The following is a 12,560-nucleotide window of genomic DNA, read 5'->3' as shown; positions in this document are numbered from 1 at the left end:
ATATTCACACAGAAAAAGACCCCCCCCCCCACACACACACACACACACACACACAGACACACAAATGCTTATAAGCAGGCCTGCGTATATATCCTAGTCCTGCTGCAGGCATCTCTGGCGTAGGCCCGCGCCCACAGAGGGGAGCCTGTAATCAGGACTGCTGTAGGTGGGGGATGACGCTGAGCATGTCTGAGCAGGAACAGCAGGAAGGGCTTCCTCCAGAAGCACCACGGCACAGAGGAACCGTTCGCCACCTCTCTCTCAGGGCAGCTGATAAGGAACCTGCTGATCTCAGCATGAATCAGGGCTGCAGGGAGACTGGTGAGCATCACCTCATCCGGCTCTGGAGCATCTATCATTATCACTTCGCCTGAAGAAATGGACAGAACAGTCATCCCAGCTGGGGTCCAGAGATGACCCGCATCACTCAAGGTAGATGGGTTTGAGACGTCATTGGAAGGAATAAGACAAACACATGGTTCCTCTGAGAAACTGTATAGGCAATGAAATCTTCATATTCACAGGTACTGGAAAAACTTTAGTTTTATGTCAGGTAAAGATTTTTTTTAAAAACCTTTTAAAGTTACTTTGCATCACTGTGTACAGTGTGTAAACTCTTTGTTAGAGCAGATTGTGTCTGCCAGGGTGGATTATGGCTTTGAAAGCACATTATAATATATTATTATTATTATTATTATTATTATTATTATTATATTTGTATTACATTATTATTATTATTATTATTATTATTATTAATGTTATTATATTTGTATTACCTATATTATGTTGTTGATAATAATACACTTGTTGATAATAATGTTGAAAACACACTTTGACTGCTAACCACTCTTTACCAACACACAGTCTGAGGTCCACTCTTTATTTAGTCATTTTCATTTCATAAACAGTTCAGCCTGAGATGGTATTTTCTGACTGGACTGTGGTGCTCAGTTGGCATCATTTAAATGTGGAGTAGGCTATTTAGGACAGACTTCCTACACCCCTCTAAAATGTACATTCAGAAGGTTTTTATGCGGGGGGGGGGGTCCCCTCATTGTGGTATTAAAATGGCCTAAATGTAAACTTGTAACACCTTCTTTCTCCTTTAGGGAACTGGGATCTATCAGGCCCCGGCCCCTTTGCACACACTGTTCACCTGCTGGCTACTGCAGCTGACACGTTAGCTAGGGGTGAGTTCAAAACGGATAAAATGCTGCAAAGTGAATGATTCAATGCAAACTGTGACAGACTGCCTCCTTAAAAGAATGTTGCACATGCACATCGTTGCACAACGTTGCGTCCAAACATGTCGTTCAGTCAGGAAACCGTTACCTCGCCCACAAAATTTGAGTTTTAGAAATTTGGTCTAGTCACTCCATTGAGAACTCTTTATGCCCAAACCAGAGGTGCTCGGGCCAGTACAATTGTTTGGGCGGGCTTCATACAAGGATGGACAGATGAGCTACAGTGCCAAGTAATTCAAGTCACCTAAGCGTGCTGGAGTTGATTTTCTTTACAACTAAAAGGCTATTGCAAGAGGAATTCTATGTTTAGATTTTGCTGCCACCTCTGTTGTACAAGATATTGACAGCACAATAAACCATAAACAGAAAACGTCAATTAAGGCTAATAAAGAAGGATTGTTTGCTTTTCTCCCTACAGGATTCACATATCTCATTGCTCTGATTGGTTAGGTCTATCCAATTGCATTTTCCCCCTGTAACAGACATTTCCCCCTGTAACAGTTGAAACACACCCCATAGTCAAATCCAAATGGACTGATACCAAACTATGCCAGGCTAGGAAACCATAGCAAAACATTTTTCTTTGGAATTGCCCTAGCTTGTTTGTGTTGTTATGGGGAACTGCCCCACCCCCAGAATTCTCAGGATTGGTCCTGTATCCTTCAGGCCAACACCCACTGGCCACATCTGGTCCATAGATGCGAATGTCGTCGCCAGTGGCCGTTAGCCTTCATGACCTTACTCAGGATTGGTCCTGTACCCTTCATAAACTCATAAACCCATCATAAACTAATTGACCCACCTGGGCAGTGATTGGTCAAAACAAACATGCAAAGCAAAAATCCTCTGCCACGACATTGACTGCTTATTTTTCTTACTTGTAAAACAGAGCAGACATCATACAGACATGTTAATAAGGTCAAAAACTTGATTTACACCGGAGGTGGTCTCTAATATAGCAATCAACATTTGGCACCTTTCACTGAGAGAGGCTCTGAAGTGTTGCTGTCAAGCACAGAGGAGCATGATGATTCACCTGCATCTCATATAGCAATAAACACCAGCTGTGCCTGATATCAACCTGGCATAGCTTTGTCCTATTGTGATTTGAAGCATGTACCCCACGGCACTAAGACCAAAGTGTCAGAAGCATAATTGTATGCACCTCCCTCTACTCCTCCAGCGCACATCCCACTTTCAATGGTTCATCATCACCATTAGTCGATTATTGCGCACAAGAGATATTACAGAGGCTATTTATCAGACCAGTACATTCATTTTAGTTTCTTTCTGCATGATTTCATAAAACTTTTTTTAGCACTTGAAACGTTTTTGAGAATCTGCTCTTTGTACTTGGTGGGGCTCCATCTTCCCTGCTTTGTTTGGATAACCAACCAGGTTCTCCATGGGCTGTGTTGGTAATAGCATTAATATTTTTGATAATTCCCTAAATTCTCAAACACTGCTTTCTTATGGCTTCATGTCTTTCAAATTCAACCTACTATTATGGAGGAACCACTGCATCACATTGGCATGTGTGCAGGCATTCCAGTATGTGTGTGTGTTTCCATTCACATTTGCAAGAATGTAATCAGGAATAGTTAGCCTGACATAGCCATACTCAATTCTAGTCAGAATATGAGTCTGACACTGCTCCATTGAGATGTAATTATGGGCAGGGATGGGCACAAATACATCAAAATGTATTTCCAAATAAAATACCAAATACCCGCCTCAAAAATGTATCAAAATAAACTACAAAATACAGCAGCCAAAAAATGTATCAAAATAAACTACAAAATACAGCAGCCAAAAAATGTATCAAAATAAACTACAAAATACAGCAGCCAAAAAATGTATCAAAATAAAATACTGTATTTTTGTATTTTCAAAATACTACAAAATACTTATTTCTAAAAGTCTTTTTCGTCTATCCCTTCACTTGTACACTACCTGGAAAAACATCTGGAAGCAAGAGACTCCTTCCATAATCAGTCAACAGATTAGATATGCTGACCCTTCATGTTAGACATTCCAATATAAACCTCTGCCCTGAGAAATGTTTGGTAACTCAAAGAACCCTTCCTTAAGTATACTTATTTACTCTATTGGTGTATTAGATTGCCCACTATGAATTCAGTGACAATAACTCAAAGACAAACATTCCAAATTGATTATTTATTTAGAAATTTATACTAGGTAGCATTTTAACCTTTTAAGTTATTTAACACCATCACTACCACACTTATGGTGAGTTTCATCACAGTTGAATAATGTTGTATACATCTGAAACTGGTGTGTGCACACAACCTCAATCAATGTAAATACATAAAAAATCAGGTTGTCACATTAATACCATCCAATCAGTTAAGCCAATTAGAAGCCAATAATTATGACATTATCAATCATTTCTTATGTAAAATGTGCAAGAGATTGGAAATGTCCTTGTTTGAGGTAGGAAATTATCTTGTCAAGTCACCATAGCACTGAAATATTTTACAGGTCAGAGAACATAGACAAACTTAAAGTCTAGAAAAAACTGTAAAACAGAAAAAAGAAAGGAAAATAGCAAACTCAAGTGTTGTGATCTAAGCTTGTGAACTCAAGCAGAGACTTTCTAATGAGGAGACACAGCACTCAAAAAATCCTCCATAGAAATGCATGGGGTTAGTTTGTAACGCCAATATGGCAGCTGTCTACACATATCCCGCCCCTTCCACGGCAAAATGTTGACGTGTGTGATGTGAATACATTGAGCCAATCATTTGGTGTGTTGTGAAGACATCGTGCCAATCATGTGTTGTGATCTCGTTGCTGGAGCAAGGTTGGTGTCGTAAAGCCTTGCGCACGCGCATTTCTGCCGAAATAGATGCCCAATAAGTGCCCAAAAAGCGTTGCAATATGGCCGCCGAGTGGAGGGACTTGCCTAAAAGGACTTTGCTCAGCCTTGCTGTGAGTTGACTTCAGGAAAACCTTCACGTCTTCCGTGAAGATGAAGAAGTCCAAGTACAAACAAAGCACCAAGTACCTAGGACTCAATCCAATCTGCAGCACTGCACGTTTTGCGTTGTGATGACTAGTGCAATGTGCATGCCCATAGCAAGTGTGAAACAGCGCCAAAATTCTCTAGTGACCGAGAGCGGTATCACAGGGGCTTCATCATGCGAGGGTGCCACAGACAGACAGAGACAGAGATTTCAGATGTCATCATCACAGTGTTTCACAGAAAGTATTTTACAGTATTTTGAAAATACAAAAATACACAACACTGAAGTATTTTGATACAAAATACAAAGGCATTTTCATCATCTCAATAAAATACAAATTACAAAATAATATTTTGTATTTGAAATAAGTATTTCAAATACATGTATTAGAAATACTGCCCGTCCCTGATTATGGGGCGTGTTTCAACCGATACAGGGGGGGAATGCCTCTGCACTCAATTGGATAGACCAATCAGAGCAAGGTTTTGTTTTCTGGTCTTTTGTAAAAGTTATTGTGCCGTCAATATCTCCTACAACACTCATTAACGACATCTAAGAGATATGTAGTAGGGTAAGCTATTAGGAAAAAACTGATAGCCTATCCCCTCCGTTTTTAAAAATAATTCTGTTGAACACTGATATGCTACAAACATGTTATAAACAGCTGGAAAAAGGCTGTCGCAAATCCCTCAACAGGTGGTCAATCAGAGATTTCAAACGAATAAAACCTCATTGAAATAATTAGCATTTTCCATATGGGGTCTTAGAAGCCATCCGTCTCCTTCTAGCCACAGCGTTTTTGTTACAAACATAATCAACCTAAGGGACTGTACGATATTTAGCGGGGGGGAAGGGTCGGTCGCCAGACAATGGGGTTAAAAATGTTCTGCCTGGCCCTGCCCCCTGGTCAATTTTTTTTTTCCAGGGGCCTCCCCTGGCTCAAAAAAATTCTCCTAGGCCCTCCCCCTCCCCTATAACATTTTAACAGGTTATTTAGATACTTCTATATAACAAAATAAAGCTATTAATTCAATGACTAATTCGGAACCAGCTTAATTAACCTCATGGTATAGTTAACCATGCAGTTGCAATATCTGTTAAATTAAGTTATTTAATGCTTTGAATGCGTGGCTATCGGGAGCTTCGGGAGGATTCCCAGTGGGCCGTTAACTTTTTGTGCCAGTCTGAATGTCGTGAGCTTCAAGATATATTGTTTCTGAAGTTCATTTGCTGCGCCCTCGCAGCACTTCAGCAGCCTACATGTAGAACGGTCGCAGCCCCTTACTCGCAGTTTCCCAAAATATTAACAAAGTAGCACTCACAAAAACTGTTCGGAAGTCGCAACTATATCTAGTCTATATTCGCAACAATTAAGGGGAGTTTATGAGCGGTCCCTCCTCCAGTGGTACGGTCCTAACGAACGCCACGGTGACACACAGTTACAGTAATTGAGAGTTGAAAAAAAATTGTTATTCTTCCACCGTCCAGTCCAGCAGCTGTCAACATGCAACGGAATCTGTACATGCCATTTATATCCCTCTAATATTGCTTTGTCCTTGACCTCTTGACCTTTTAAACTGTTTTCTCACATATTTTTATCCTGCTCCCATTTATGGCCACATTCATGAGAATAATAACATATGGCGCTCTCAATTTCATAGCAAAGCAAGTTAGTTCAGGATGCCAGCCAAGTGATGCAGAGGCTGCTCACCTAAACAACTACGAGGTGATTCTTCAATGGGCAGTTTAAAACATGCCTTGTTCAAAAGGAGGTGTTGTTGCATTGTATTGTTGCATATGTTGAAGTGTAACTTGCATAAGAAGGTCATAGTCATCTGATGCACAATCACACTTGCATTTTCTTGTGGAAATGTTGTTGTTCTAAATTTCAAATAGAATGTGTGGTGTTGTCTAAAGATAACGTAAGTTATAGAGGAATTTTTCATTGCAACTGCAATACATTTCTGGTGTGTCGACTTTGTTCACCTCTTTACCCACTCTTCTTTTGCAATATGTTCTAGCTAAGCTAAAGAAAATAGATCTCCCCACATCCAACCCCTCTTAGACCTCAGCCATCACTGTAAGGCCATCCCTCATTGCAGTGTCAGTAGAAGAGGACATCACACCCCTACTTCAACGCCACTTGACCATTATGCCCTCTGGGTGACAGTATAGGTCCCTGTGGTGCAGAGCTTGCTTTAAATCCTGGAGCCAAACCTACAGCCGGAACTAAAAATGTTAAACTGCTAATGGGATTATAAGAAGATAGCCTAATGGTATAACAGCAAATTGGTCATTTTTAACAACTCATTTTGGAGTAGATTTGGTATAACCTCCAAGCCTACCATACCATACCATTCCCACAAACTGGACATATTATGTATGTAATTCTGTGGTCAGCAGTGTTGCCACAGTTACCTTGAAAAAGTAATCTGATTACTGAATACTGATTACTCCTTTAAAAAGTAACTTAGTTACTTTACTAATTACTTGATTTTAAAAGTAACTAAGTTAGATTACAAGTTACTTTATTAGTTACTTTCAGCAGCTGCCGACAACACCCCCACTGCCTCAACATAAAAATGATAACCGGTTTTGCCAATACTCACTATACTGGAAGTGCATTTTAACAGTAATGTCAGCCATGTATAGCAGACATCCCAGCCTAACCTACTTAGATACTGAAATTCAGATGTTTGTTCAATAATACCAACACCAAAATAAGGAAGGCCTATACTGATAGAAATTGTTATAGTAAAATATGTAGATTTTTTTTCATGTAGCCTTGGCAACTAGCCATCTTGTATATGCCTGAGTAATATGCAAATGAAATTACACTTGTTAAACTCACCTCAACAAGTCTTTTGCAATCATTTAACCCGCTGTGAGCAATGCCAAAGTCGCTGTTACAAACAATGCAGTGTGCAAGACTATCATTATCTTTTAATCTTATGAGACAATTGGGTACACTTTTGTGTAGTCTGATGTGAAATGGGTCTTAAATCTTCCTTTTTGAGGGGCACTGACGCTGCCATGACGCTCCTGTTCCTAGATAGCCTACACTGACTGAACGGATTAATTAAGTTTGGGAGAAAAGCGATATAAGTACACTTACACTGAAAACTGATTGGTTGATTTAGCAAAACAGACCAGGATGCTCTCTGTCTTGGATGCGCTTCAGGCACAAACGTACCACTCCTCTCTCTCTCCCTCTCCGTTGTGTGCGCGTTAAACTCATATAGGCTACACACGCGATTTGAAGTCCGGTCTGGCTTGCGTGCTCTTGTTCGCTCTAGGTTCCGGGAGATTTTATGTAATTTGCGGGCGTCAGGAAGCCGCTCTCAATATGTGGGAGACTCCCAAAACTTCGGGAGACTTGGGACGTCTAGCTAGACAGCACTTTGTCGCAAGCACAGAATGTAGGCCTACAATGTACCTTAATGTTGTCATGTTTAGCTGACAAACTCAAAGTAAAGACTGATGAAATGTGCATCTCTCTCTCTCCCTCCATTGTTGTTAACGTTTGTGTCGCTGCGTGGTTTTACACGTGAATTGTCCTCATGCTGAAAACGTGAGCATAGCCTACATGACATTAATCCCCAAGACAAGAAGAAAGCAAAGAATATATATTTTTACTAAGGAAAATGACAAAAATAGTAACGCACAGTAACTTAGATAAGTAACTTTTAATCTGATTACTGGTTTGTAAATAGTAGCGCGCTAGATTACTCGTGTTACTGGCATCACTGGTGGTCAGGCACAGATAATTCCATGGAAAAATAAGAAATGTTTTAACAGCAAAATATTGCCAACTATATTGGCAAAAGATTCCCATACTGGGAAGCTTAGATCAGTGCCAACTGTGTTGTTGATGTGCTGTTGATGATGTTAAGTTTGGAAGCTATTTAGCCAGTTTTAGACAATACCTTACTGGCCCTTTAACTAAAATTAAATGAATCACATAAATAAAAGAACATGTTACCACTGACCTTAAGACAAATGCTATGCATACTTCCCTTATATCACAACTCAATAAACATTGAAAAAAATGGATCACATGACACCAACGCTATAATTTCCATAATGACTTTCAGACGTAAAACGACTTTATAGGTTGTGAATTAAACTGCTTGTATTCAATGGGCCTAGTGTGAAAATAGTGTAAATACATTCAGTGCACTGTTTCATGTTAAATGTACATGGATGGGAAGTGTACTGTATCTCATCTATCAGACTAGACGCAAATTCAGTCATGAATGATGAAATAATCTCTTAGTCTCTCCTAGTCATTCATTGTGGTGTAATATTTTCACTGAAGTTGGTATTTATGGCAGAAATAAATGGGTCATTTTGCTGTCAATGTTGTGGAGACAAACAATGACCTCGACTTACTATTATTGTTGATGCTCAGCTCCAATACCTTTTGTGTGTCAGGTCAGAATATTTTTTCCATAGTCTTTTTGTGGCCTTCTTTGACATCTATAAAGAAGGTGCATTTCTGGCTATCCATAGTTTGACCTTGTGGCAGGCCCTCATTATTATACAAATGGAACACTGTAGCTACCTATCCTTCTCTGAATGTGCCTGATATATGTGAGTTTGTAATCCTCTCTCTTACCATGGGGTTTGACCAGGAGTAGGGTCAGATTTGTGGACCTTTGTTGGCATTTAATGTAAACCATTTAAGTCTTCTCAATGTGATGACTAATGCACATCTTTTGCAAATGATTAGGGATCAAACATGTTTTTTTTTTTATACAAAAGTAATACTTTCAATCCCTTTTTTCTTAGCAATTTATTGTGTTGTTGAAAATAGGATAGTGTGTTATCTGTTCATTTACAACTTTCTATCGTTTTTGGATAACCTGCTTGTTATCTTTAATGGAATGTCTGTATCACATCTCTATGATGTAGTAATTCTAAATAAGGAATGCAGAATGCATTACTTTTTAATAACAATTGTTGACTCCCTCCATGCCCAGCAATTTATGAATGTATCAAGTTCACTGGTATGCTCTTTGGGGACAAGCTAAACATTTAACAGTCTGAACAGTATATCCTGTCCTTTCAGATTTGGATCAATCTTTATTTGGATCATGTCTGGTTTTAGCCAGTAACGTTTTAAGGATATCATACCATTTTCTCTTTTTAAAAAAGCATTTAGAAGACGAAATCGTGCATGTTATATGCATCTCATATGGTGCACATATTCTGTGCAGACCACATGCATTAAGCCAAATGCTTTGGGAAGAATCCTCCTACCTCAGTTATTGAAAGAGTGTTCACGCAACTGAATGTGCAATTATATTCACTAGTGGTCATATTTTCACGTGCACTGTATAATGAGATCTTCCTTTGGTAGCTTGTTAATTGGCCATGCATATTATAGGATATATCCCTGTGGCCCCTCCATTTCTTTCGACCGACGTTTGGTCAGTTGGATTGATGTATAGGAGTTGTTTCTTCAATTATTTTTGCGCATGTAGCATTGATGGAACTGCTGTAATTAAAGGATAGGCTCCGACGAAATCCTCACGCATTGATTCACCATCAAACGAGAGGGGGGGGGGCGCATCTTAATTGCCCAAGACGTATTGATCAGTCCTCGTCAACGCAGGCATGCATACTCACCTATTCAATCTTTCACGCATGACGATACAAAGGTCAAGTTTTCCCTACTGTCACGTTATAACTTTCCCATATTCAGTCTTAAAAGTACAAACGTTATAATGGAATAAGCATTTCTTAAAATCATTTCTCATCAATCAAGACATTCTGTATCCTTGGATAGAGGCATATCATCAGCTGTTGTATTCCTCATACATGAACAACTCAACATCATTTGTGTACAAAAATAATAATCGACCCGTTTTGTTTGCATGGGACTTTTGTATTTTACCAATGAAAACTCAAGTTATCTGACAGAATGACAATGGAATAAACACCTGTAGCCTAGCCTATTCTTGTGGCAGCAAAAAAATGGTTTAGAAAACATTTACGTACATGTGGAAATGTTCACACAATTGAATGTCAAACTTATCTCACGGACTGCTCTCCAAACAGAATAATTGTATTATTTTATTCTATTATGCTATCTGTCTGCTAACTGTAGCCTACTTAACTGCACTAACGCATTAAGTAGGCTATAGATGTATTGGCCATTAGGCTATTGTAAATTAGGTCAATTGTCTTACTCAAATGAGGCTGTCTCAAAGATCAATTCCAGATACGCAAAATGCTAAAAATGTATCATATTTCGTGTGCTATTTCATAAATAATGCGCATGATTAACAATTATTAAATTCTCTTTATTGGAATAACTCTTTGTTACTTCTTTACACTCTATTCACACGTTCAAGCATTCAGTACTCAATACTACTTCATTCCTGTTCCGTTACATCATCTTCTATTGCGAGCCTTTTCCCGGGATGTTGTCTCTTCTCCTCAAGGCGAGGTTTGGACACGTTATCCAGCAGCTCCAACAGTAGGTTGGCTTTACTGCAAGTAGCAGGATCCTGAACGTCGCAAGGACCCCCGCTCACGCTTACATCCTGGATCGTGTCATCCAAATACTTTTTCCCAGAATATTGGCGATTCTCCAGACCCAAGAGGTCACCAGTGTCCAGGTCACTCTCGTCTATCTCGCGCCTACCAGGATGCTGCCGCTTGCTGAACGTCATAAGGTAGCGTTTCCCCGGGTGCTGCCGTTTGGAAAGTTCATTTAAGAGTGCGCTCTGGGCAGCCGGGTTTTCAGCAAACTGATCCAGGACGAGGCGCTTCCCTGGGTGCTGCCTTCTCTGGAGCTCTAGCGACTCGTCCAAGGCATCCTCTCGCTTTCCTGGATGCTGTCTTTTCTGCACGTCTGTGTAGTCTTCATAGTCGTCGTCTTCGCGCTTTCCTGGATGTTGGCGTTTTCCTGGATGTTGTCGCTTCTCTAGCCAGTTGAGTTGGGGTGACAACATATCTGAGATGCAAAATACAGGGAAACAAAAGTGTGTCAAAACTTTTGTTATGAACCACAACACCGAGGTTTTCTATGAGCAATAAATAGCAATATTTCATTTAAAATATTTGTATGTCATGTCATAGTTCAATTTAGTGTCACCTCAAATAATTGCAATAACTTGTTGGAGTAGATAAGCGAAAATGTGTTGCTTACCATTTTCACTGTCATCTTCCTCAATTTTTCTGACAATGGAGCGGATAAGTAGACTTTCGGCGCGCTGAAGAATGTCCCTAAGCGTTGGGCGCTCCTCCAGGTCCGCTTCGCTTGGGATACTCTGTGCTTGGCTCACTGTGAAGTCACACACCGCCACCGCTGCCAACAACAAGAGGTATGCCGACTTCATGGCCACCAGAAACCTTTTCTTTTCTTCTGTGATTGTAGACTATCGGAAGGAGAAATGGAATTGTCCTGAAAAGAAGGGAAAAGACAGAGAGAGAAAGAAAGAAAGACATGTAAATATTTGTAAAGCAAGTGTCATGTTTCCACCCACATTTTTGTATTTGGAAGTAAGCTATGCATTAGGCTACATTATCTTTACGATGAATGTTGTATTTTGTATGTCTTACCTTCAAAGAGCCGTGAAGTGGACTGTAGTACAACAGGATCTTTCTTTCTCGTCGATGAAGTTTCTTCTTTGCAATCAAGGCAGAGCCGCTTGAGAGGGTAGTTAGTTATATGCTGCTCTGGTGGGTCCTCCTATATATACTGGCCTCACGCCCCCGTCATGATCTTTGCACTGGCGTGAGTGAAAGGATCTCTTCGCATCTTTGATGTCACAACTTCATCATAAGGCGGCTGGACTGTGTAGTACTTCTTTAAACCTGTTGAAGGCGCTCTCTCTTTTTATCCTGCTGTAAATGCTGTAAAACGTCCGACGCTACAGAGCAACTTCAAAGTTGGAGTACAATATCATTACAATGGTGTGTACATTTCTTGCATTTCATTAGCTATTGAAAATGATGAAAATTAACAGGGTATGAATAATGGAGATGCAGTTTATCTTACTTTATGCACTTTACACTATAGGCCTACTAAGTTGGAGTAGGCTAAGCTTTATTTTATCAGAATGCTAGTATGTATTTTTGTTGTGTTCAATATCTATATCTATCTGTACAGACGCTACCCTATAGATATTGAATGATCTCTATGTGCCTGCCTTTGTCTGCCTAGAAGAAGTTTATTTAAATGCTCGTTTTGGTCCTTCTGTCCTAAGTACTGGAAACAGCCTTTGGGAATTCCACGCCTCATGACAGATGGCCATTTGCGCAAGACCCTTCATCCCTTTCAAATTTGCGTATTCATGACAGCTTCATAATAACATTC

General features: G+C 39.9%; 1 protein-coding gene across 1 annotated transcript; it reads right to left on the bottom strand.

The window, feature by feature from the left end:
• Positions 1 to 10,105: 10,105 nt before the first annotated feature.
• On the bottom strand, positions 10,106 to 11,917 carry trh (thyrotropin-releasing hormone). The gene is made up of 3 exons (XM_048246327.1): positions 11,804 to 11,917; positions 11,391 to 11,645; positions 10,106 to 11,195 (listed from the first exon to the last, which is right to left on the bottom strand). Exons 2-3 carry the CDS (start codon positions 11,578 to 11,580, stop codon positions 10,612 to 10,614), a joined length of 774 nt encoding a protein of 257 aa, XP_048102284.1. The 5' UTR covers positions 11,581 to 11,645; positions 11,804 to 11,917; the 3' UTR covers positions 10,106 to 10,611.
• Between the last annotated feature and the right edge of the window lie 643 nt (positions 11,918 to 12,560).

Source organism: Alosa alosa, chromosome 6, assembly GCF_017589495.1.
Source record: "Alosa alosa isolate M-15738 ecotype Scorff River chromosome 6, AALO_Geno_1.1, whole genome shotgun sequence".
NCBI classification, from domain to species: domain Eukaryota; kingdom Metazoa; phylum Chordata; class Actinopteri; order Clupeiformes; family Clupeidae; genus Alosa; species Alosa alosa.
This window is presented reverse-complemented; position numbering and strand designations above follow the sequence as displayed.

Coding starts and splice junctions, on each gene's coding strand:
- trh (XM_048246327.1), bottom strand. CDS start 11,580: ATGAAGTCGGCATACCTCTTGTTGTTGGCAGCGGTGGCGGTGTGTGAC. Junction 11,196..11,390: donor GGAAGATGACAGTGAAAATG/GTAAGCAACACA, acceptor TTTGCATCTCAG/ATATGTTGTCACCCCAACTC.